The sequence below is a fragment of the Pristiophorus japonicus genome, chromosome 9, assembly GCF_044704955.1.
Source record: "Pristiophorus japonicus isolate sPriJap1 chromosome 9, sPriJap1.hap1, whole genome shotgun sequence".
In the NCBI taxonomy this organism is placed as follows: domain Eukaryota; kingdom Metazoa; phylum Chordata; class Chondrichthyes; family Pristiophoridae; genus Pristiophorus; species Pristiophorus japonicus.
This window is the reverse complement of record NC_091985.1, coordinates 69734086-69761883: the sequence shown is the minus strand read 5'-3', so window position 1 is coordinate 69761883 and position 27798 is coordinate 69734086. Positions and strand designations below refer to the sequence as shown.

At 44.0% G+C, this 27798-nt stretch overlaps 1 protein-coding gene across 1 annotated transcript in view; it reads left to right on the top strand.

Moving 5' to 3' along the window:
- Positions 1–25785, top strand: part of spata17 (spermatogenesis associated 17) — a 516063-nt gene extending 490278 nt beyond the window's left edge. Inside the window, exon 10 of the mRNA XM_070889444.1 lies at positions 25577–25785. Coding sequence (XP_070745545.1) covers positions 25577–25657 — 81 coding nt within the window. The 3' untranslated portion in view covers positions 25658–25785. The remainder of the gene's footprint in view (positions 1–25576) is intronic.
- The last annotated feature ends 2013 nt before the right edge of the window (positions 25786–27798 follow it).

Here is a 27798-nt window from a genome sequence, read left to right as displayed (position 1 = left end):
GCATTATATAGAATTTACAGCACAGAAACAGGCCATTCAACACAACTGGTCTATGCCGGTGTTTAAAGTCCACATGAGCCTCCTCTCACTCTAATTACCTCTTCCCACCCTGCTCTAACATCTCTCTATTCCCTTGTCCCTCGTGTATGCATAAAGCCTTCCCTTAACTGTGTCAATGCTGTCTGCTTCAAACGCTCCATGTGGCAGAGAATTTACACTCTCTGTGTAAAGAAATTCTTCCTGAATTCTTTATTTGATCTCTTAGTGACTATTGTATATTTATGCCCCCATTGTCCTGGGATCACCCACAAGGGGAAATAGTTTCTCCACATCTATGCTATTGAACTCTTTCATAATTTTAAAAACCTTATCAGATCTCCCCTTAGTCTTCTCTTTTCCAGAGAAAGGAGCCCCAGTGTGCTCAATCTTTCTTGACAGTTGCATCCTCTCAATTCTGGTAACATTCTCATAAATCTTTTCTGCATATTTTTGTAGTATGGAGACCAGAACTGCACATAATACTTTGTGTGGTCTAATCGAGGTTCTATATAAATATAACATTACCTCCCTGCTTTTGTATTCAATTTCCCTAGAAATGAACCCAGCACTTTGTTTGCACTCTTTATGGCCTTATCAGTTTGTGTTGTTGCTTTTAGCAATTTATGTATCTGTATTCCCAGATCTCATTGCTCTTCCACTCCATATAGTTTTTTAACTTCCAAGCAATAAATTAGCTCCTTATTCTTCCTACCAACATGAACCACACTCTGCTATATTGAATTTAATTTCTCATTTATCTGTCCACTCTGCCAGCCTGTTTATCTCGTCCTGTATTTTGGTGCAGTCATCCACATTATTAGCTATTCTCCCTAATTTAGTATCATCTTCAAATTTTGACACCATACCGCCAATTCCTGTGTGCAAATCAATTCTGTATACAAAGTGGTCCCAGCACGAAACTCTGTGAGACAACATTTATGCTTTCTGCCACTCTTAGAAATTTTCCTCAACTTCTACCCTCTGTTTTCTATTTTGTAGGCAAAATATTTTCAAGCAAATCTGCTGCCTGGTCCCTGACTCCACATATCTTAGCCTTTGTCACGAGTTTCTTATGTGACACCTTATTGAGGGCCTTCTGAAAATCTGTGTATATCACATCCACTGCATTGCCCTTGTCTACTCTTTCTGTTACATCTTCAAAGAATTCAATAAGTTTGGTTAAATTTACTATTATAAAGCCATGCTTTTTTTTATTATGTTGTCCATCCGTAGATATTTTATCTGATCTTTTAGCAAAGATTCTTGTATCTTTTCTACCACTGACATTCCCTGGATTAGTTCCATCTCCCTTTTTAAAGATAGGAATAAATTTGCTATCTGCCAGTTCTTTGGCACTCTTCTTTTTTCCATTGAATTTTTATATATGGATACTAGTGCCTTTGATATCCCCTCCATAGTTTCTTTGAGTATCCATGGGATGCAATGGATCTGAACCTGGGTTTTGTCCTCTTTAAGTTTGGCTAGTTTGTTATCTCCTTTATTTCTATCGTAACCATTATAACACTCTTCTTGACATCTACTATTGTTATGTCCTCTTTGTTAGCCACTTCAATGAAAATTATGGCAAAGGGGAGAAATATAGCATGTTAGCGCCCCCAGTTAGTGGCTGGCGGGGGCACTAATGGGGCACTCACGCAGTAGTGCCATGGCGGGGCAAATCCCACACCACGACAAATTCACTGGTCCCATAGTGCTGGCGATAACAGCGCCTCGGCAACTTTCGCCATGTAGATCGTGACATCAGCGCGTGTGCAATGCTTGCTGTGCTCCCAATCGGCAAACTACAGTAGCTCCCCCACCTTACCATCTCATGCCGACAGTACCAGGGAGCGGAGGCGCGAACTAGCCGGCTGGTGGCTGGCGGGGCTCTACTTAAAGGGATGCACCCCAGCCGTCAAGAAGGTTCCATTCCAAAGGTCAGTTATGAATAGCAGAGAGGGCAGGATGTATCTGCAGTCAAATAACTTCTGTTTAGTTCCCGGAGTGTTGCAGACCGTGAAAGGACTTTGCATTTCATCCCACAGCATGATCCCACCCCGAATCATTGGGTACTGGTGTGCAGACTCAAGTGACCCACACCCCCTTCCCCTTTAATGGCTGGAAGGCACCTTCGCCAATGCTCACTCCCAATTACACACCTCATAGAATCATAGAAATTTACAGCACGGAAGGAGGCCACTTCAGCCCGTGTGTCCGCGCTGGCCGACCAAGAGCTATCCAACCGAATCCCACCTTCAATCTCTTGGCCCGTAGCCCTGTAGGTTACGGCACTTTAAGTGCACATCTAAGTATTTTTTAAATGTGGTGAGGCTTTCTGCCTCTTAACACCCTTTCAGGCAGTGAGTTCCAGACCCCCACCATCCTCTGGGTAAAGGAATTTCCCCTCATAATCTCCTCTATACCTCCCGCCAATTACTTTAAATTTATGCCCCCCTAGTTGTTGATCCCTCTGCCAAAGGAAACAAGTCCTTCCTATCCACTCTATCCAGGCCCCTCATAATTTTATACAACTCAATCAGGTCTCCTCTCAGCCTCCTCCGTTCCAAAGAAAACAGACCCAGCATCTCCAATCTTTCTTCATAGCCAAAATTCTCCAGTCCAGGTAACATTCTTGTAAATCTCCTCTGCAATCTTTCCAGTGCAATCACATCATTCCTGTAATGTAGTGACCAGTACTCCAGTTGCTGCCTAACCAGTGTTTTATACAGTTCAAGCATGCTCTTGTATTCCATGCCTCGACTAACAAAAGGCAGGTATTCCATATACCTTCTTACCTACCTGGCCTGCTACCTTCAGGGAACTGAACATAAGAAATAGGAGCAGGAGTAGGCCATATGGCCCCTCGAGCCTGCTCCGCCATTTAATACGATCATGGCTGATCCGATCATTGCCCACTTCCCTGCCCACTCCCCATCATCCCTTATTCTCTTATTGGTTTAGAAATTGTCCATTTCTGTCTTAAATTTATTCAATTACCCAGCTTCCACAGTTTTCTGAGGCAGCGAATTCCACAGATTTACAACCCTCTGAGAGAAGAAATTCCTTCTCTTCTCTGTTTTAAATGGGTGGCCCCTTATTCAAAGATTATGCCCCCTAGTTCTAGTCTCCCCTATCAGTGGAAACATCCTCTCTGCATCCACCTTGTCAAGCCCCCTCATAATCTTATACGTTTCGATAAGATCACCTCTCATTCTTCGGAATTCCAATGAGTAGAGGCCCAACCTACTCAACTGTTTCTCACAAGTCAACCCCCTCATCTCCGGAATCAACCTAGTGAACCTTCTCTGAACTGCCTTCAAAGCAAGTATATCCTTTCTTAAATATGGAAACCAAAACTGTACGCAGTATTCCAGGTTTGGCCTCACCAATACCCTGTATAACTGCAGCAAGACTTCCCTGCTTTTATACTCCAACCCCTTTGCAATAAAGGCCAAGATTCCATTGGCCTTCCTGATCACTTGCTGTACCTGCATACTAACCTTTTGTGTTTCATGCACCAGGACCCCCAGGTTTTGCTGTACTGCAGCACTTTGCAATTTTTCTCCATTTAAATAATAACTTGCTCTTTGATTTTTTTTCTGCCAATGTGCATAATTTCACACTTTCCAACATTATACTCCATCTGCCAAATTTTTGTTCACTCACTTAGCCTGTCTATGTCCTTTTGCAGGTTTTTTGTGTCTTCCTCACACATTGCATTTTCTCCCATCTTTGTATAGTCAGCAAACTTGGCTATGTTACACTCAGTCCCTTCATCCAAGTCGTTAATATAGATTGTAAATAGTTGGGGTCCCAGTACTGATCCCTGCAGCACCCCAGTAGTTACTGATTGCCAACCCGAGAATGAACCATTTATCCCACTCTCTGTTTTCTGTTCGTTAGCCAATCCTCTATCCATGCTAATATATTAGTGTGGATCTGCACTCCAAGGTCCCTTTGTTCCTCTACACTTTTCAGTGTCGTACCATTTGCCTTGTTAGACCTCCCCAAATGCATTACCTCACGCTTATCCAGATTGAATTCCATTTGCCACTGTTCTGCCCACCTGACCAGAACATTGATATCTTCCTGCAGTCCGCAGCTTTCCTCTTCATTATCGACACACAGCCTATTTTAGTGTCATCTGCAAACTTCTTAATCATACCCCCAACATTGAAGTCATATACCACAAAAAGTAAGGGACCCAGCACTGAGCCCTGCAGAACCCCACTGGATACAGCCTTCCAGTCACATAAACACCCATATTTGTTATCGCTTGGAGCCTATGCCACCTACGCCATTAGCGTCTGATTTAGTGCTCCCCTGCAATCTTTGAGCGCTAAGACTGAATTTAGCGGGCAGCAAAATTGATTAGCACCTGGCGTTAAACTTTCAACTTCTCAAAAATTAATGCCCCAACCAGGCCGATACTGAATTTCTAGCCCTCTATTCTGTTTCCCTACCATTTCAATATCATCCCCTGTGAGTGTTGTCTTGCTCATCCCTTCGTGGCCATATCCCTATCTTAATTCTCTTTTTGTTACTTATGTACTTGTAGAATATGTTACTTTATTTTATATTTTGTTTGATATTTTCATTTCATATTTCCTCTTTGCCTTCCCAATTGTCATCCTATTGCTGTTTAGACCTGATCTGACATGCCTCCTCCATGCTCAACATTGCTCTGATCTGCTTCACATATTTGTACTGAGTTCCTCTGCCTTTAAGCCTGTACTTTATTTTTTAAAGACTATGGTCAGGTTCAGTTAATCCAGTTGACCAGCTGGAGTTCCATCCCATTGGTCATAAGCAGTCTTCAGCAAATAATGTCTGGTGGTACATATTTTTGATAAACTCCCAAATCTTTTACCAACATATTATTAAATGCCTATTGTTCAGTATTTATGCATCTACTTCACTTGAAGTAAAAACTAGAAACAGAATTTCACAACTTTCCTGTTATCTTATAATACACAGGAAGGTCTTGTTTATGATTTTAAGCTGATTATTTATGTTAACGATGTGTTGATTTAACAGAGTATTGTTTCAGAAGTGAACATTTGGCTAACCTGGGACCTTGTTTTGTCTGCAATCAAACTTTGCATCATTTGAAAAATTATTGCCACCTTGCTAATCAAACTTTCGCTCCAATTTGTGCTCTACCAGCTCATCAACATATGCCCTGACATATAATTACGAGCCTTGTAAGGGTTATAATTTTTTTTTAAATCATTCTCAGGGGTGGCCATAATGTAAGACTGACACTAAGGGAACACCAGAAGGCCCTCAGTTTCCATAGCAACTGTACCAGTTATAAAGCCCGAATCCAGTAAAACTAAAAATATCTAGATTTTCAAACAGAGCTAGAATGAGGTCATGATTGCTGTTGTGCTACTTGCATTTATCATTAATGGTCTGACTGCACCTTGTGATAAATGTATTACGGCTGTGATTAAAAGCCTCGTCAGTTCCAGAAGCAACACCCTGATTTAAGCTGTTATGGGTTACAAGAACATTCCAAATACCCGGCACTGAGAACCTACTAATTTTCAACAAAATATACAGTAACGTTTCATTTAAAGCTTCTATCAAAACAATACATTGCCTCTTTATTTTCAAACTGTATTGGCAGACCAGCATTCTGCCTTTTTTTGTTCTTCCCAGTCCCTCATGTTTGAGGTCCAAGGCTGCCACTCACTATTCCACCTGAGAACAAGTGGGAAAACCGGTCCCAGACTCCTCTGTCTATTCTGCTCTTCAGTTAACTGCATAAGAGCAGCCTCAGGGTGATTCACTTGGTGATTAACCCTCCCTAATGGTGAAAGGTACTAGCCTCTACTTAGCACCTGCCCTCAAAGGCGTCGGCAAGATTAGGAGCTCGCATTGAGATCAGACGAGAGTACCACTTCGCTCCAACATAGTGCAATCCAGTACAGTATTTTACTAACTATCTTCTCTGACCTTCCTTTAATTTTCCAGATTCAATAACAGTTTCAGAACATAAATTATAAACACAGAGGATACTGAAGTCTGATACCAAATGCCCTTTTTAATTCCGCTTTTAAATCGAACCTATGTTGCTCACAAGCAATCATGTTGCTGTGAGTTATTGGGTCATCTTTACCTGTGGAATAAAAATCATATTCCACAAGCTTGCTAGGTTGTATTTTGTTTCTACAACACATATCGCAAACATTAAGTACAAATGTGAATGTTTTAAGTGAAATGTATTGCTTGACTTCTTGGGCTAGATTTCCTGCCTCTGCACTTTCCAGCCTGCAGTTTTCTGCCAATTTAAGCGAATGGGTGGAAAATTCCCAGCGAACGATCACAGAAGCGGAAAATATGTGACATTTGGTTGTGCCATGCTGATAATCCTTTAATAGTCTCGTGCTTGGGAGTTTTTTTGCCAAACTGAAGCCCTTTGTTTTCTTCACTATCTCTTGTGGATTCGACAGCAGGCAGCTATTCTTTATTTCTCGAACTTCGGTGTAGTGTCACAAAGTTTCCTAATATACAGAAAATAACTGTCATTTTACATATTTATAAGATGTTAAAAATCTATTCTCGGAACTTACGGGACATATTATTTGCGCTATATAAATGAATATGAAAACCTGGCACAGCCTTCATCTCCATGGTACAACCAGTGGAAGGGCAGCAGAGTGGGACATCTGTCCATTGCATGGTTGCACCCTTGACCCCAGCTGAATTTCCGGGGTTGGGGGTAATTGAAATAATTTTAACAGGCTCACGAACCTCTGCTCACCCGGGAGCGGATGGGGACTGGCTGCCCTGGCTGCATGCCTCAGAGTAGCGTGGCTGATAGCCTCTGTGCTGCCATTTGAAGAAAAAGACATTTGCAAAATATTTTAAATGGCAGCCTAAGCCTAATTATTTAATCACTGTTATTGATAGCTTAGCCATTTTTGGCCATTCAAATTATAAAGGGCATCTCTGGACACCAGAGCAAACAGGTATCCCTTCTGTTCAGTGTTGCAAGGTGCAAATTATGGAAAGTATTTCATACAATCGGTGTCCATCATTTGCATAACATTTGGGTACACCCACTCCTACTTGGAAACAAGTATTCTACTCACTCGTCACCTCTGGCAGGAAATCCAGCAAGTGGCAGGGACAAGAGAGAAAAGACAGAGTGGCTCTTAAGGAATGTTCCATTACATTCTGTGTTATACTGGCTCCCTGGCGTAACTCCAGTAGAAAATCTAGGCCATCATTTTGAAGCTGTACTTTGTTTCTGAAATAGTCACTACTGTTGCATATTTCCCTTAATGCAACACTGGCTATATCAATTCGTGTGTTGGTCCTTATGTATCACAGCTAGGAGAATTCCATTGCACAATCATAATTGCCCTGAATTTGCGAGCGGGATGACGACGAACTGGCAACGTTCGCCGTCATTCTGCCTTTGAAACTGACCGCAACTTTGGCATTTGGCGCATGTAGAAATCCTGAAGTTGCAGTCTGTCATTGACAGCTCCGAGACAGGCTGCACTGTGCAGCTCCCCACGTCCCCCACAGAGCCGACAATCTGTGTAACCACCCAAATCAGGGAAACTGACGAAAAATTCAGCTCTTCCACAGTAAGTACGCTATTAAATTCCCCACTAAAAGTTAGACTCAAAGGGAATAGGTGTAATTGAGGTTTTAACAGTGTTATTACTGCTAAACTGATATTAATGGCCTAGAAAACTAATTTTAATTTTGTGCAGTGGGAAATTTGTCCATTTTATTAATAATTAAAAATTTTAAGAACCTTAAAAAATATATTTTTTTATTTTAAGGTTAGCTTTTTCCCCATGTGAGAGCTTCAATCTTTATCTTGCTTACTCACTTCCTTGTTCACTGTCTGTGAGAATTCTGCATTTTGATTGGCTGCTTAGGCAGCTTGTTGGCATCACAACAGTTTGCAAAAGGGAATCCCCACTAATTTCATTGATTTGAATTAAATGTCAGAAAAGCCAAAGTTCTCGACACAGGTGTGAAGCATACTTTGGGGCCAATGGTGAATGTCTTCACTTGGCCGCTGACCACAAATTTCAGGCCAATATTGCATATAAAGCAGGGTGGGAGCGAAATAGAGAAATTACACATTAATCTATTTTCTAACTGATCTAATCTCTTCTTCTTAGGCAGTCCCCCAGAGTCGAGGATAACTTGCTTCCATACTAATATGAGCTCTAAGGTGACTGATGAGACCACTGTGGGACCTACAGTCTCTGTCACAGGTGGGACAGACGGTGGTTGGAGGGACGGGTGGGTGGGGTGCTTGACTTGTCATACGCTCTATCTGCTTTTTCTGCTTGGCTTCCGTGTGCTCACGGTGGAGAGACTCGAAGTGTTCGATGCCTTCTCGGATGCTCCTCTTTCACTTTGAGCAGTCTTGGGCCAGGGATTCCCAAGAGTTGGTGGGGTTGTTGCATCTTTTCAAGGAGGCTTTGAGGGTGTCCTTGAAGCATTTTCTGGGGCCCGCCTGCCGTGACGTAGCTCGAAGTAGAGCGCTTATTTTGAGAGTCGAGTATCGTGCATGCGGACAATGTGGCCCGTCCATCGGAGCTGGTCGAGCGTGGTCAATGCCTCGATGCTGGGGCTGTTGGCCTGAGAGAGAAAACTGATGTTGGTGCGCCTATCCTGCCAATGAATTTGCAGGATTTTGCGGAGGCAGCGTTGGTGATACTTCTCCAGTGCTTTCAGGTGCCAACTGTACATAGTCCATGTCTCTGAAGAATATAGAAGGGCTAGTATCACTACTGCTCTGTAGACCATGAGCTTGATGCCGGGTTTGAGATCCTGGTCTTTGAACACTCTTTTCCTCAGGCAGCCCTTGCTGATAGTAGACTCCCAAGGTATAGGAAGTGATCCACATTGTCCAAGGTATCATCATGGATCTTGATATTCGGGGGGCAGTACTGTGTGATGGGGCAAGTTGGTAGAGAACCTTTGTCTTACTGCTGTTTAATGTGAGGCCTAGACTCTCATACGCTTTAGTGAAGGTGTTGATGATGGTTTGGAGTTCGGAGTCCGAATGTGCACAAATGCAAGCGCCGTCTGCAAACTGTGACAGAGGTTGAAGCAACCTTGGATCTGGACTGGAGGCGTCGGAGGTTAAACAATTTCCCGCTCGTCCTGTAGATTAACTCCACTCCAGCGGGAAGTTTGTTAAGGGTGAGATGAACATTGCAGCGAGGAAGATTGAGAAGAGTATTGGTGCGATAACATAGCCTTGCTTGACCCCGGTCTGCACTTGTATTGAGCCTGTGAAGGATCCATTGGTAAGAATCATGGCTTGCATGTCATTGTGCAGCAGATGCAGGATGGTGATGAATTTTTGAGGACAGCCGAATTTGAGAAGGACACTCCATAATCCCTCGCGATTGACAGAGTCGAAGGCCTTTGTGAGATCAAAGAAAGCCATGTGCAGAGGTTGATGCTGCTCCCTACATTTTTCTTGAGGTTCAAAGTTGAAAAGGCCATCTGACAAATGAAAAACAACAAGACCTCAGGAGCAGATGGAATCCCCATCGAAGTACAAAAGCATGGCGGAGAAGTACTCTTGGCGTGAATCCATGACCTCATCTGTCTTACCTGGAAGGAGGAGAGCATGCCAGGGATCTCAGAGACACCGTAATCATGACCATCTTCAAGAAATGGGACAAGGCTGACTGCGGTAATTACAGAGGAGTTTCCCTGCTATTTGCCGCAGGGAAAATCATTGTAAGAATCCTCCTCAATCGTCTCCTCCCAGAGTCGCAATGCGGATTCCGCCCACTAAGGGGCACAATGGACATGATCTTCATCGCGCGACAAATCCAAGAAAAATGAGCTAATCTATTTTCTAACTGACCTAATACTAGCCTATCAGAGATAATGAACTTTTCCAACACTCTGGGCTGAATCTTAACTGCCAAAAACGGACGGATTGGGGTCGTGTCAGAGGTTAAAATTTAAAAAATCTGAAACAGGAACTGAAACCTCCTCAAACCCGCCCACTTCCGGTTTTAACGAAGGCAGAACGAGGGGCGGGCGACCATTCTACTTGTGGGATGTGGGTTGGTCATTTAAATATAATAATGAGAGTGGCTGGTAATAAGGAGATGAAAATAGGTGAATCCATAAAGCAAATGCCTTTACAGCATTGTTTGTGCACCAGGAGGAGCAGGAGTGCTTCTTCCGGGCCCAACAAGCTACCCAGTAAACCCCACACCCCAAGCTGTCTGCTCCCCCCCACACCATTTGCTCACCCTCCCACCATCTATCTCCCCCACCGTCTGCTCCCCTTGTTTACCATCGGACTCACGGCCCACATCTGCTCCCCTGACCATCATCCACTCTCCCCAATCACCATCAGACCACACCCCGGTGTTCTGGACCTCCCCCATGATCTGCAATAGACCCACTAGACCTACTCATCTCCTCAGTTTCGGCCTTATAAAGAAGATTGCCCAACTGAAAGGCCTCCGGTCTGTCAACCGACAGAAAAAAATTAAAGGAGCCCTGCAGTTAAAAACTGCAGGATATACGGGAAAAACGTCCTTCTAGATTTCCTGACCTCTAGATTTCCACCCCAGCCCCCAAATGGAACACGCCTCCAGGCTAAAATCTAGCCTCTGTTCCATTGAATAAAAGTGTGTTTTTCAGGATTTTCTTTTAAACCAGGACAATTTATAGAATATATATGAAATAATTAAGTTTAACAGATCACTAGGTTCTTCATATTTCACAGTAGTCCAATACTAGGACCTAGAAATTGGGCTGCATAGCACCCATTTTTCAGGCATTAGGCAAGTCCCCAAAATGGTGGTCAGGAATTGTGCGCACTCTTCGACTGCAAGTGCATCACCCACCATATTGAGTAAGGACAAACAAAAAACATCCTTTACCCATGCCTGAAGCAGGCATTAGGCTTTTTACATATGCAAATAAGGACCCTAACCTCCTGGATCCCTGAATTCCCTGCTCCCAGGCCCCGAACTCCAGGGCCCCGAACTCCAGGGCCCCCGGTCTCTGGTCTCCCTCCACACCACCTGGCCCTCACCTCCAGGCTCCCTGATCTCCAATCTCCCTCTCCTATACAGCCCTGAGCTCCAGGCTCCTCAATCAGCGATGCAGCCCTGACCTCTAAGCTACTTGATCTCTCCCCACACCCCATTCCTGACGTTCAGGCTCTCTGACCTGCGACCTCTGTTCCGCCTGTCCCACCCCGCAAGACTCGCCCAATTTTCCTCTATGTGCTGCACCCAGGTGATCTAAGACACTCAGGTGTAAGAATAGGAAAATCTACCCAAGTAAGTATAATAGAAAGAAATAGGAAAGATGAGAAAATGGGGGGAAAGAGAATACAGTCTGATTGGAATTACAATTTTACTTTTTCATTTTATTTTAAAATTGTTTAAAAGGTTTATTTCAGTATAATTACAGCAACAAATAAAACAACTTGACATCACACATTATTTCTGTAATACTAACGGGTTTCTTTCCCCAAGTGCATAGTGTGTGATCTGATATTTAAAAAAATGGCCCACCTATTAAAACATAATTCTAGAAATTATTGCAGCTTTTTTGATTTCTCATTGTCTCAGCACATTGATGGATAACATTCACAGAGCGATATACTCATTTGTGTTATCATTAGTACTAGTTTATAACTTGCAGCAGATCACAGGGGAATTGTTGACTTATTGTTCTAAGCAGTGAAACTGTTCCCTCATATTAGAGGAAAGGAAGGGAGGCACGATCACTGATTGGTGTTTACCAAGATAGTTCTTCCAAGCATGGACTAATGATCCAGAGACATGAGTTCAAATTCCATCATGGCAGCTGGGGAATTTAAACTTAGTTAATTAAATAAATCTGGAATAAAAAGCTAGTATCAGTAATGGTGACCATGAAACTACCGGATTGTCGTAAAAACCCATCTGGTTCACTAATGCCTTTCAGGGAAAGAAATCTGCCGTCCTTAAATGGTCTGGCCTATATGTGACTCCAGACCCACAGCAATGTGGTTGACTCTTAACTTCCCTCTATGGTTCAAGAAGATGGCTCACCACCACCTTCTCAAGGGCAATTAGGGATGGGCAATGCTGGCCTTGCCAGCGACACCCACATTCCATGAATGAATAAAAAATGTATACATTTTGCTGTTATTACTCTTCATTTATAGGGCTTCTTCTTGGAGCCTGTGAACATCTATATCAGGGAGTGAGAGTAAGGCTGGTGTATTGTTTCAGCCAGACCTTCCATTCAGCATGACCTCTCAACACAGATGTTTCTTTGTCATTCTTGTAGACAGTAATCGTGACTGAGTAGCCACAGAATTAGCTTTCCGTTTAACCCTTTCGTTGAGTGTTGAGCACAGTTAAGTATTGCTCACTCCTTCCTTAGGAGTAGTACTAGTATCGATTAATATTGTTTTGTTTTATTATTCAAGACTATAAAACCAATTTATGAACTGCTATAGATTCCAAACAAGCTTGCATTTGCTTGATGAGAAGAGTATGTTGAAGTGAAATCAATGCAAATTGCTTCACAGCTTGTGCATTAACCTTTTGCAGTATATCCAGAATTTAAGCTATAACATCCTCATTGTATAAGGTTTCAAAGCATTGCTGCCCAATTTTTTAAGTAACAAATTTCATAATTATACAATTGTTAGCAGAGAAATTGCTTTATTGTGGCCTATTACTATTACTGCTACATCTTATCTGGGTAGATAAGGTTACAATCGACCCTTTTGTGTATATTTCACTCGATACTAATGGTGCAATGATTATTGAAATAATCAAATAGTTACTCAATGCCAAAACCCTTCCCAATAATAAATACTGCGGCCCTGGAATCCCCATGGATTCTCCTGATCTCCCACCTCAACTATGATGGGAGACTAGTGGAACTCTTTGGGAAATTGTATAAATGGCTAAAGTTACAGCAGGAGACCAGGAGAACCCCCTTGCAGTTTCAGTATCTAGCACTTTATGATAAATGGAAGACATTGGGCCAGAAATCCTGTGGGGGTTCTGCTGGTCTCTGGTGGGAGATCGAGAGAACCCATATGGAATTTTAGGGTCATGCCGTACATCAGCAGTAAACTGCAAAAAAAAGTATCCAATATCCCGATCATACCATTATATGATATTACGCAATTTTGTCTCGGGCATTACAGAACAGATACAGTCCATAATGTGTGGTGCTCAGGCTTATTGGGAAGGGTTTTGGCATTGAGTAACTATTTGATTATTTCAATAATCATTGCACTATTAGTATTGAGTGAAATATACACAAAAGGGCCGATTGTAACCCTATCTACCCACCAACTCCCTTCCTTCCGCTCTACTGACCGTGAAACTTGTCAGTGAAGTTTTCTATCACTATAGTTTCAATTTTTTTAAACTGCTTTACTTTGCATATATTATATAGCTTGAAAATTACATAGTGATGTACTGCACTCAGATAGATGACATTCATAACCCACTCAAGCATTGCTCTCTCAGTATACATTACCTGAAGTTGATAGGCTGCAGCCTAAGTATCTTCTTTGTCCTTCAGCTCAGGTTCTCCTCAGGTTTGCTTCTTCGCCTGCATAGCTGAGTAGAAGATTTAAAATCATTTGTGCAACTCTCAAAGATGCCTTCCTGTGTTTTAGATACTCTCTCTATATAACCCTTGCCCATGAGGGCCTCATCAGTTCTATTCTTTCTGCCTCACTATAGTTGGTTCAAGCATACTATTTTGAGAATTATTTGATTCTTATTTCCTCAACACCATGGCAAGGAAACAGTTTCCTAATATGGTAATCTTCTTTTCATTGTTTTCTTGTTTTAGTGCTTTTTTTCTTGTCTGTCCACAAGCCTTCTCACTAGTTTAGCTAAGAAACTGAAAAGATTCCATTCATGTTGATGGTGCTGTTGGAAGCTCCAACTCTCATGATGAATGTCCTGTCTGGTTAGATGTTCACCATCTTGATGATAAATATCACGTCTGCACTCGGTTCAAAAACAAAGACTTGGGACAGTCAACTGCTGCTTCACTCGTTGACATACGAGCTTCAATGAGATGACCAATTTTCTGGCACTGAGCTTTGAACATCAGCTCTTACACCGGAATTGTCTGTGAAATGTGGCAAAAGATTTGACAGGGTTATCAAAAAAGGATGAGAGAATGGGTAACCTTCCCCAAGGTGACACCTGTATTGTGTACAGGACTATGGACAGCACTTGATCTCTACTTGTTTTTTTGACTAATCCTTGGACAATTTCAACTTATCTTGTCACTTGGTCATCTAGGATGGCTCCTTAGAGTTTGACACATAAATTGATTTCTACATAACCAACATCAGAATCAACCTTTGGTATTAACATTCTGACAAAGATGTTGTGGTGTTGCAGTTACATAGCAATGCCTGGTGATTTTGTATCTGTTATGTTCAGAATAATTCCACAAGACTGTATATTGTAAGCTCAAACTGTTGTGACCTTGGTCTCTTTAATGTAACTCAAGAATGAGGAAGCAGCATGGTAGACTGCCTTTTATACCTACTTGCCCGGGGTGTGCAGGTGACCCTTGGGTCTCCAACAGGTGCACCTCCTGGTGGCAAGTCTTACACACTAGTAAAGTTTACATACATAACATCACTCCCCCACAAAGTCTTATGTACGAGTTATTTACAAGTTGAGGCGATCCGGGGCTCTGCGTTCCCGGGTTGATCGCCTGAATTGAAGTCCTGGCATGGGTAAGTTGGTCAGATCATTGCTGTACAGCAGCGCGGCTGGTCTGATCAGACTGTTGGGCATGGTGTGTTCATCCTCGTGGTTGACCGCAAGGTCGATTGCTGGTTGGGTGTGTGTTGGTGGATCAGTGATGGTAATGTCCTCTTCAAACTGTTCTTGGTTGTCAGTGAATCGCAGTTTGGTCTGATCCAAATGCTTTCTGCATGTTTGTCCATTCAAAAGCTTGACAACAAACACTTTATTCCCCTCCTTGGCTAAAACAGTGCCAGCAATCCATTTGGGACCATGACCGTAATTAAGAACAAACACAGGGTCATTAACCTCAATGTCACGCGATAAAGCCACGTGATGGTGGTACACGTTATGCCGGTGACGCCAGGTTTCTACATGATCATTGAGATCTGGGTGGACTAAGGAGAGCCTGGTTTTGAGTGCTCTCTTCATTAGCAATTCTGCAGGGGGAACCCCAGTAAGCGAGTGAGGTCGCGTGCGGTAACTGAGCAGAACCTGAGATAACCGGGACTGCAGGAAACCATCCATCATGCATTTCAAGCTCTGCTTGATAGTTTAGACTGCCCATTCCGCTTGACCATTGGATGCGGACTTAAGCGGGGCAGACCTGACATGCTTGATGCCATTGCGGGTCATGAACTCATTGAATGCCGAGCTGGTGAAACATGGTCCACTGTCACTAACAAGGACGTACATGATGACATTATTATACATTCAATCCATTTAGAGTAAGCGTCCACTGCTACTAGGAACATCTTTCCTAGAAAGGGGCCAGCAAAATCTACGTGGACCCTGGACCATGGTTTGGAGGGCCATGACCACAGATTCAGTGGGGCCTCCCTTGGTGCATTGCTCAACTGTGAGCAAGTGTTACATGGGTGTACGCATGACTCCAATTCCGAGTCAATGCCGGGCCACCAAACGTGCGACCTGGCGATAGCCTTCATCATGACTATGCCTAGGTGGGTACTGTGTAGGTTGCGTATAAACGTTTCCCTGCCTTGTTTTGGCAAAACCACGCGATTCCCCTGTAGGAGACAATCCGAATGGATGGACATTTCATCCTTGCGTCGGTAAGACGGCTTAATTTCATCTTGCATTTCCCCGGGAACAGCCGACCAGCTCCCATTGAGGACGCAGCTTTTTACTAGTGATAGCACAGGGTCCTGGCTAGTCCAGGACCTGATCTGACGAGCCATGACGTGTGACCCCTCACTCTCAAAAACATCCATGACCAGAAGCAAGTCTGCGGGTTGTGCCATTTCCATCCCGGTGGTGGGCAATGTAGCCGACTGAGGGCATCAGCACGGTTCTCAGTGCCTGATCTGTGTTGGATTACACAGTCATACGCAGATAACATTAGTGCCCATCTTTGGATGTGGGACGAAACATTGGTGTTAATACCTTTGCTTTCTGAGAACACCGAAATGAGGGGTTTGTGGTCGGTTTCGAGCTCGAACCGGAGTCCAAATAGCTTTGATGCATTTTCTTAACCCCGTATACACATGCTAATGCTTCTTTCTCAACCATACTGTAGGCTCTTTCAGCCTTAGATAAACTTCTGGATGCATATGCAACCAGTTGCAGTTTGCCTGACACACTGGCTTGCTGTAACACACAACTGACCCTGTACGACGATGCATCACAAGCTAGTACTAAACGTTTACACTGGTCATACAATACAAGTAACTTGTTAGAACATAGCAGATTTCTGGCTTTATTAAAGGCTGTCTCTTGAAATTTACCCCAAACCCAATCATCACTCTTGCGTAGCAATCAATGCAAAGGTTCCAGCAAAGTGCTCAACCCCGGCAGAATGTTACCAAAATAGTTGAGGAGTCCCAGGAACGAACGCAGCTCCGTCACATTCTGTGGTCTGGGTGCATTCTTGATGGCCTCCATCTTAGAGTCCGTGGGTCTGATGCCGACCACCGCAATCTTTCTCCCCTAAAATTCGACCTCTGGTGCCAGGAAACCACACTTGGAGCATTTCAGCCTGAGTCCTACTCTGTCCAGTCGCTTTAGAACCTCTTCCAGGTTGTGCAAATGTTCGGTGGTGTTGCGACCAGTGATCAGGATGTCGTCTTGAAACACCACGGTGCGCCGAACTGATTTCAGCAGACTCTCCATGTTCCTCTGGAAGATGGCCGCAGCTGAGCGAATCCCAAAAGGGGCATCTGTGGTATATGAACAGTCCTTTGTGTGTGTTGATGCATGTCAATTTTTTCGAAGGTTCAGGTAAGCAGAGGTTAAATCCAGCTTGGTGAACGACTTCCCTCCTGCTAGCGTTGCGAATAGATCATCTGCTTTGGGTAGTGGGTACTGGTCCTTTAACGAGACTCGGTTGATCGTTACCTTGTAGTCCCCGTAGATTCTGACCGTCCCATTGCTTTTCAACACCGGAAAAATTGGACTGGCTCACTCGTTGAACTCGACTGGTGATATGATTCCCTTTCGTTGAAGTCTGTCCAGCTCGATCTCGACTTTCTCTCGCATCATATATGGAACTGCTCGGGCCTTGTGATGAACGGGCCGTGCATCAGGGACTAGATGGATCTGCACTTTGGCGCCTGTGAAGTTGCCGATGCCGAGCTCAAATAATGACGGGAATTTGTTTAGCACTTGGGCACACGAGGCGTCATCCACCGAAGACAGTGCTTTGATATGGCCCCAGTTCCATCGGATCTTTCCTAGCCAGCTTCTGCCGAACAGCATTGGGCCATCGCCTGGTACAATTCATAGTGATATATCATGCACAGTTCCATCGTATGATACCTTCACTGCCGCACTGTCAATGACTGGTATGAGCTCTTTGGTGTAAGTACGCAGCTTTGTGTGAATCGGGCTTAGTTTTGGCCTTTGTGCCTTGTTGCCCCACAGTTTCTCAAAAGCCTTCTGGCTCATAATTGACTGACTTGCCCCCATGTCCAATTCCATGGAAATTGGAATGCCGTTTAATTTGACTTTCAACATTATCGGAGGACTTTTGGTGGTGAAGGTATGTACCCCATACACTTCCTCTTTAGCCTCGGGTTGAGTTGCCTCTCTTACTCGTTCAGCATGATCCACATCAGATCGGTCATCTTCTGCCGACTCTGAGACGTGATGAGTCGCAGTACGTTTGCACATTCGCTGGAGGTGCCCCATTGTTGCACAGCCCTTGCACACACAGTGCTTGAATCGACATTGATGGGCTCAATGATTACCCCCGCAGCGCCAACATGGTGTTAATGGTTTCGCATTTACGCCCCACAGCGGACTCTGAGTCATCCTAGGTCTGGCCTCTGCAGGCGTGTAGGCCCTGCCATGTTCAGTTCTGCCTGCATTAAGTGTTATTTTAGGCACGGTACTTGCCGGTTAGCTTCGATGCTGCAAAGATATCTTTGTTTAGTTTTATCGTTCGTGGACAAGAAAGCCTGGGCTATCGTGATGGCTTTGTTCAGATCTAGGGATTTGGCAGACAGCAGTTTGCAAAGAATGACCTCATGGCCGATTCCAAGCACGAAAAAGTCCCGCAACATTTCCCCCAAAAATCCAGCAAATATGCATGGTCCCACAAGGCGTCTTAGGTCGGTGACATAGCTCGCCACGTCCTGGCCCTCGGAGCGATGGTGCGTGTAAAAGCAATAACTGCCCATTAAGATGCTCTCCTTCGGCTTGAGGTGTTCCCGAACCAGCGTGCACAACTCTGCATATGTCTTATCTGTTGGTTTTGTCAGTGCTAGCAGATTTTTGATGAGGCCATATATCGTGGACCCACAAACAGCAAGGAGAATCTCCCTACGCTTGACCGCGGTATCTTTTGTATCCAGCTCATTGGTCACGAAGTACTGGTCAAGACGCTCAACGAAGGTTTCCCAATCATCACCCTCAACAAATCTCTCAAGAATACCAACGGCAGCCATAACCGTCATGAAAGTTCGTGATCTGTTACTCGTCACCAATTGTTATGCTCAGAATAACTTCACAAGACTGTGGGCCCAAGTTTCGAGCCGCGCCTAGAACGGCGCAGTCCCGACCTGGACGCCCATTTTTTGCGCCACAAAGTGCACCTAAAAAAAACTTCCAGATTCTCCAGCTCCCTGCAGGTCGTTTGCAGCTCGGCGCAGCACAGCACGAGCTGTAGGGGGCGGAACCAGGTCCCTGCGCTGAAAACAGTGCCGCGACCTCTGCATATGCGCACTACAGTGGGTGCGCATGTGCAGTAGCTCCAGGCGCCCAAAACTGTGTGGGAGGGGCCAAAGCACGCAGCCCCTAGCCCTGGCCGAATGGCCTCACTGGGGCTGCGTGAATAAGGCTCCTCCCACGGCCAGCTCCTGCTTCCTCCCGACCCGACTCGACTCCCGCTTCCCGACCCCCAACCCCGACCCCGACACTGACCCGACTCCCGCTTCCTCCCCGCCCCCGGACCCGTCCCCCCGGACTGGACCCGACCCAAATCCCGCTTCCCCCGCCTCCGGACCGGACCCGACACTGACACAGACACCCGCTTCCCCCCGCCCCGACTGGACCCGACCTGACCTCCCTCCCCCCAACCTGACCTCCCTCTCCCTCCCTCCCCCCGACCCGAACCGAACCGAACTCCCTCCCACCACCCCCCCGACCCTGACCCGCGCTCCCGACCCTGACCCGCGCTCCCCCAGACCCGACCCGACCCGTGATCCCGACCCGACCCGACCCAACGCCACCTACCTGTAAATCAGGTGCTGGGGACGGGGACGGGGACGGGGACGGGGACGGGGACGGGCCCTGCCCGAAGTCTCGGGCCCGTTCAGCCTCCCTCCCCCTTCTCCTTTCCCCCCCATCTCCTTTCCCCCCCATCTCCTTTCCCCCCATCTCCTTTCACCCCCCATCTCCTTTCCCCCCCATCTCCTTTCCCCCTCTCCTTTCCCCCCTTCTCCTTTCCCCCCTTTCTCCTTTCCCCCCTTCTCCTTTCCCCCCCTTTTCCTCCTCCCCCCTTCCCCCTTCTACTCCTCCCCCCCTTCCCCCTTCTCTTCCCCCCTTCCCCTTCTCCTCCTCCCCCGTCTCCCCCTTCTTCCCCATCCCTCCCTCTGCTTCCCCCTCTCTCTCTCCCCCTCCCCTCCTCCTCCCCCTCCCCTTGCTGTCAGAAACACAGACACTGACAGACAGAGAATAAGAGACACACACAGACAGACAGACAGAGATAGAGACACTGACAGAGACACACTGGAGGTGGGGGGGGGGGCCATCCCAGCACGCTGTTGGAGGGTTCCCGGTGCTGCAGTCGGTAAGTAGGAAATGTTTTATTTATTGATTTTTTAAAAAATTATTTCTTATTAATTTTTTTTAATTGATTTATTGGTTGATGTATTGATGTTTTTATCATTTATTATTGATGATGGCTCTTTATTTGTAAAACTGAAGTGTTTAATGTTTGTAAACTTCCCTTTAAACCCCCCCTCCCCCCTCCCATTCCCTACGGCTGATTTGTAACCTACACCTGATTTTCTAAAGTGTAGACAAGGTTTTTTCGAGCGTACAAAAATCTTCACTTACTCCATTCTAAGTTAGTTTGGAGTAAGTTTTCACTGACGAAACATTGAAAACAGGCGTAAGTGGCCGGACACGCCTCCTTTTGAAAAAATAATTCTGTTCCAAAGTGAAACTGTTCTAACTGACTAGAACTGGAGCAAACTAAATGGCGAGAATTCAAATTTCTAAGATACTCCGTTCTACACCAGTTGCTCCTAAAAATCAGGAGCAAATCATGTCGAAACTTGGGGCCTCTATACTGTAAGCTCAAACTGTTGTGACCTTGGTCTCTTTAATGTAACTCCAGAGTGAGGAAGCAGCATGGTAGACTGCCTTTTATACCTGGTTGCCCGGGGTGTGCAGGTGACCCTTGGGTCTCCAACAGGTTCGCCCCCTGGTGGCAAGTCTTACACACTAGTAAAGTTTACATACATAACAGTATCTTTTCTTCCTGATGACACAAGATTTTTCAAGATCAAATATCCAATAGGTTTCTATCCGTGACCTCAGGTGTCCACTCTACGATCCAAAGGCCAGAGTTGATGGGGCCGAAATTCAGCCTCCCGAAAAGGCCTCATACGGCTGGAAAGCAGCGACCAAGCGGCGAAGTCGAGTGGCCGCCGATTTGCGATCGAATGGTCGTCGCCAGCGAAGTTCACCTCAGGGGTTTTTCCGGGTTCCCCACTTCCGCCCCACTGCTGCCGACCGTCCTAAGTGCGTCATCAAAGGGCGCACCGCCGATCTCCCGCATCTCCATCTAAATTCACTTGCAAAAATCTTCATCCCACCACACGGTGCCCCCGACAGCTTTTTCTGTTGGTGCACGTTGCTTTCGGTGTGTGGGACATGGCTGAGCGGTGCTCATTCAATGGGAGGGCATACTGCCGCAGTTACCATGTTTTTTTTTGTCCGCCGACTGCCAGGTCAGGTCGACAATTATGCCCCCGGGTAAGGCTGGGCTACCAACAGGCAGCCCTGGCATCCCCTCTTGGGTGCCAGTCAACTGGCCTGGCCAAAACCCTACCTGGTGGCTCAGTGGACCAAAGTTTTAAAATGGCGAAGGCTCTCCCCTTTAAGTGAAGGGGAGAGACGTAGTGATGCACACGCGTCATGATGTCATCAGTGCCAGGCTGATGACTGACAGTGGGGGTGACCCCGTCCCGCCTCCATTTCCGCCCCTCTGGAGTGTTCACTGCCGCACTTCCGCCCCCATTATGACTGGTTTCTGGCCCGCTCCAAAAAAATTGCCAAAGAGCTGAATTTTATGAAAGAGGCCACCTGATCCACATCGGCGGAAAAAAACACATCAAGAGTGGTAGGTGCGGCCCGTTTCAGGCGGACCTGAGTTTCAGCCCCGATATCTTCAGACACTGTAGTCCAGATTTTCATCTGCAGAGTTTGAGGCAATAATCAGGTGGCTAAAAGTAGAAAAAAATTATCATAAATCCTTCCCTGCCAAAACTTTGCTCATTTGTCCCTCTGATGCAGTTTTGGGTGGGTGGGATCAGCGACAGTGGAAGAACTCATCTCAAACAGTTGGACACTTCATTTAAATATTTACTGGGGAGGTGTGTTTGTCCTGCACAGCTTTTTCTGCCATTCCAGCATGCAGGACATCCTGTGCAATGGATGTCCAGGGTTGCTAGGTAACAGTAAATGTATGGAGGTCAAGGAAAGATCGCAGTAATGCTATGGTAAATATATTTTAGCCTTTCCTTATTCGTTTTTTCCCTCTGTTAGCACTCGGGTTCTTGTGAGCCTTTCTATCAATTGCTGTTCATTATTAATTTTTGTCCCATCACCAATAATGGTACCAATGGGAACCCCCTATATGATGCTTTTGAAAGAAAAAGAGGACCTGTGGAGAGATGCCCGGTAAGTCAGGTTGCAAGATAGAGGCTCTATGTCACCTGCCACTGTAGACAGAGATGGATTTACTACACTTTGCCAGAGAATTGGTGCAGGTGGAGGCTCTGCTTGGCAAAAGGAATTTGGGACAGCAGATTTGATGGCAGCACTAAGATATGTGAATGCCTGACTGGCTGTAATGTTGAAAGTCAGTGAGCAGAGTAACTAGATGGCATAAATTTCAGATTACCACCAAAAGAATGAAGGGAGAGATTAGGAGAATTGTTTTTTATACATTGATTTGTTAGAACATGGGATACCTGACCAGAAAGATTGGCAGAAAAATAATTCATAAAAGCTTTTAAAAGGGAAGTGGATAAATATTTGCAAAAGAAAAATGTAAAAGGGTATGGGAACGAGCAGGGGAATGGAACTAAGTGATTAGCTCTTTCAGAGAGTCAGCACGGCATGATGGCCACATGGCCTCCTTATGTACAATAAAATCTTATAATTCTATGGAAGGACCCTAATCACAATATTTCAGTGGCAGTGCTCATGAAGTAAGCATACTGGGGTGATCCGCACCCATCAAAATACCACCAACTATTTCTGCAGGTGCTATCACACCCAACTAGCAAATTGTTGTGGGGAACTGCCTCACACAGCAGACAGATGTGGAGCGGTGCCATCTGCTGCAATGGAAAAAGCAGCACTGGACATGTCCAGTAACAAGAATGGTCAGCTTTGGCCCAAAACTTGGCTGCACTCCTTGCAGGTATGCTGCATTGCCAGTGAAAAATCACTTGTCCAGGAGGCCATCCACCAACATAGGGTAAGGGACAGGATCTGGTTATGGGTGCATTCCGCAGAGGTCTCGCATCAAGGAAGGGGATCTGGGGCAGGGGAGGTTGACGATTTCCTTTCTGCGACCTGGAGGAGCAGTTCTACTTCTCCAGGCTCCACAAAAGAATCAAATAAATGCATCTTGTCCGGCCTGTCCTAGGGCTGATTCTCTTCTGTCCAGGGTTGGCATGGTGGGAAAGTCATAGCACTCAGGCATTAGTTAAAATTACAGTCAGGTCCTGATGATGTCATCAGGATCCAACATGCATATGTATAGGAGAACCCCAGTGGTTTCAGACAGGTGTCCTTGCTGCCTGCTCAGGAAAGCGGGTTAAAATCGCAGACTGCAGGATTCTGGTGACTCCAAGGCTGGTCAGTAACATGGGGTATTTTAACTGACTATCCAATTCCGTAGGTAGTTAGGGGTAAAATCATACCCCTTCCTCCCATTATGCCACCCCCTTTTAATTGTCCTCATCCCTTTAAATTTCACTCACATGTACCTTGTGTACTCCCATCTGAAGTTATGCCAATGAACTGACCACAGACAATTAGGTGTAAAAAGCACACTTTTATTTGAGTCTGAGTGGTACCCACCAATAGCCATTATGCATAAAGTACACCAAAAGCATAAAATCTAGGCTGAAACCTTCCTTCACGTCAACATGGCTGCTGAAGCTATGCACCCCATTCCAGAATCACTTCATACAATGGAGCAGGAGGATGTAAAATACTTCAGTGAAAATGTCCTTTTAGAATATTATTTCAAGAATTTTGTCGTGTCCCTCGTGTTCAAAATTCCCTTGGCTCCCACCATTACCTCTGATTTCCTCAGGATTGTTCCCTTTTTTGACTGCTGATTGTTGAGCCCTACAGCTGACATCTTCCCCTCAGGCAGCTTTATTGCTAGAAGTACAGCAGGGCAGAATTTCCCCTTGCCGAAGTGACTTGTCACTGACCTTAGAAAGATTTTAGCATTAGCCTTATCGAATGCTAAAAAATTCTCAAAATTGCAATAGGGTTGAGAAAATGCCATGCAAATTGTTTACATTGATTAGATTATATAATTTAGAAATGAGAAAAATATGAATAAATAGGAAATTAAGATATAACTACTCCATACAAAGGATAATAGAAACATTAAATAATTTGCCAAAGAAGACCATTGAAGTAAATAATATGTGATGTGTTTCTGGAATAAAAGAAAGTGAGAGGATTTGTGAAAAGGCAGGAGGGTGGATTTGAGATCAATTAAAAAAGATCTAACTTGTTGCAGCAATTACCTTTACCTGTTCCTTCATCGTTGCTGGGTCATAATCCTGGAACTCCCTACCTAACAGCACTGTGGGAGTACCTTCTCCACATGGACAGCGTAAGGAGCGTACGACAAATCAAGCACCCCGATCCTCCAACCACTATCTGCCCCACCTGTGATAGAGACTGTAGATCCCGCACTGATCTCATCAGTCATCGTAGAACTCATTTTAGTGTGGAAGCAAGTCATCCTCGACTCCGGGGGACTGCCTAAGAAGAAGAAGACCACACGAACTGCAGCGGTTCATGAAGCCGGCAACCATCACCTTGTCAAGGGCAATTAGGGATGAGCAATAAATGCTGGCCTTGCCAGCGGCACCCACATCCCGTGAATGAATAAAAAAAATGTTCTCCAAAGGATTTGATCCTGTTCCCTTAACCCAATTCTGATTCACCCATTTCCACATAGTGTGATTGATGGGGGAATTACCCAATCATCTCCATTCTGACTGGGAATAGTGCTGTCACTATATGGAGCCCTATTTCTATGTATTAACCTGTTTGGCCTAGAGATAAGAGCGGTTAGACGGATAGAATTCTATAGATTGGGAATTACCCTGACCTAGAGGTAGTCTAAAGCACCTCTTATGTTAAAAAATGCAAGGCATCTGGAGACCTTTTGAGACTAAAGACAAATTTCAGTTTTTCTATGAAGAACATTCCCACAAGATGTTAAGTTTCCCCATAAAGCTGACTAACCTTTACCTTCAATGTAGATCCAGGTCCTGGCCAATGACTTGAAGCATTGACTGGCACATGATTTTGAATATGCTGGTTAGCTGTAAAGGGGCAGTTTAAGCCTCTGTGCAGAAAATGCTGTATGGAAAAACGCCAAGTACAAACTCTGTTCTGCTGATTGCTTCACTCTCTACCACTGCTCCTCCAGAAGTGTGACTTTGTGAGACTCATGTTACATCCAAAAATACATTTTTTTTTAAAGGAATAATTTTAAAATATACATGTATTCAAGGGAAAATTTATAAACCAAAATTTAATTTAAAGACATTACACTGCAGAAAAATAAACATTTCCATATTTAAAGTCAGTGAATAACAAATACAGTGGCTTGTTTTTTGGGAGGATATTGTCAGAAATGTTATATTAATATTTGATATGTATCTTTGACTTAGTCACTGTTTTCTGTTTTATCCTATTTACTGATTGATCAATTGGATTCTGAACAATAATAGATAAAATATCTGCAGCCTTGTAGTTTACACTGTGTATTTATAATAGACAAAGAGATGCTACTTTGTTTAAGATATTTTATTTTCTCTTTCTAGCCATTCAAAACTGTTTTTACATCCATTTTTCTTTTCGAGAAGTTTCAAAAAACATATTCCAAAGCTGGAGAAGTGTTGTAAGGAAGATGGGAACTCCGCTACACTTCCCACCATGATGTGATGAGAAAATCAAGTGTTTCTTCCATTCATGTTTGATATATGAATACCATTGGAGGTTAGCAATGAAAAAATTGTAATCTCGCAGTTATTAAGAGCATATTATGTATCTTACAGAAAATGTACTAATCTATTAAAAATACATTGGCAATGCATCCATGATTCCAGTATTAATATTTTGTTATGAATGTGTTATTTTTTGTTCTGAGTGGGTTATTAAAAAAGGTGCTTTTTTTCTTCAATTTTTCTTAGTACAGGCAAGGCTATTGAGCTTCTTTCTGTTGAATGAAATTACCGTAAGAGCTGCTTTAAATACTGGTTGCTGCAAAGTTATTTTTGAATATTGCAAAATCATTTAGTTATAATTGTTACTTTTTTTGTTTATCTATTATAATTCAAAAACACTACACATTTCAAATGTTATTGTCCAAACAAAATTGAAAACAACAGTGTGCATGGCAATATGTTAATGGTATCTAGAGTGCAGTCTATTCAAACCCAAATCTTTTTGCGGATGGGAAAATTAAAATACACTTTGTTGTACCTCATGAAATGAATAATTTGATGAATATTATTGTATTTGATCCATAATTGACTGAATTTGGATATGAATATCAGCATACAACAAACCTTAACTTCACCAAGCACTGTTTGCAGGTTCATTAATCCCTGTAAAGGTATAAATGATCTCCATTGCAGCAACTTAAGTAATTTTAAAAATGATGGCATGGAGAGCTTCATTTTTGCAGAGAAAAGTATCTTCAGCTCTTATACTTGAGTGACGTTTTAAGAAAATAACAGCTTTAGTTGAAAGGAAGTTGTTGAAAAAGTCAACAAAAACTAAAATGGCTTCTGATTATTGAAGTACTACTACCATATCTTAGACCATCTTTATGGAGCCCCTTAAGAGCTGGAAGATCTTTACAGGTTTCACCAATTTGTTTCTGTCACATTATTCGTTCAAAGAAAGGATTTTAATGTTGAGTATTTTTAGTCTTTAGCTCACTGCAGGTTCTGAATCATAAATATTGAAAATGCAGGAAACACACAGCAAGGCTCTCTGCACGGGAAAGAGAGAACAGACTGGTTAACATTTTGGATAGAGGCCCTTGTCAAAAATTGCAACAATATTGTATAAGTTGTCCTGGTTCATAAATCCCACCATGGCTCCTCAAAGGGTTAATATAAAATGATTATGTGTGACAAAATGAATAAATTATACGTTAAGTTGACTTTTGACTGCTAGGCTAACTGTAAATATATGCTCGCTATTGCCAAAATTATAATGAGTCATTTTCCCCCCTCCCCTCCCCGCCCCTCCCACCGGATCAAAGTTCTGAAAGATTATAGAATTTATTAACAGAAGGCCAAACTTTTTTTTAAATAAAAGACATACATTGCTTTTATCATTGATTAAATCAACACTGTTATTATTGGAGCGTTACTTCAAAAAAAGTTCATTTTCAGAGCATGTGTTCCTTGGAGAAATGATTGTGAAATGGTTCCACTGTACTTTTGTAGATACTGTTTAAATTAAAGGCTGGACCACTGTAGAGAATAAATGTGCTTTAATTTCAGTGAGTGAAAAGGCGAACCCAAGCTGAACCCCTATTGAGATTTAATTTCAGAAAATAATTCTGAGTGCTTTATTTTGTATGGGGACTGAGCAGCAGCTATACACAAAAGCTGGCCAGACTGTTGATGAATAAAAACGCCACAGTAATTTTGGATGTGAGTGCTATCTCTTTGATTACTCAAGCTCCAAGGTAGTCCATCACACCACAATAATTCACCCGGCATTGACTCTCACCTCACTACTGCATTTTTCCCATCAGTCCGATTAGAAACAGCACTGCCCCTTATCAGATTAATCTCTTACAATTCTACATCTGACCTCTGAATAAAAAAGCCTTCTGATGCAGAGTATCATTTGCAGGCAAGCAAGCTTCAACAGCTTACAGCACTCGGCACAGATCATCCTAAATTGGGTCGTCTAATACACTTCTGCCATACCATCATAACATTGTCTGAGAACACCATTCTCCTCTGTGGGTCTATTTTGCTGTGCTGCCTTTGTACTCGTTTTTTCAAGCAGAAAATAGGTG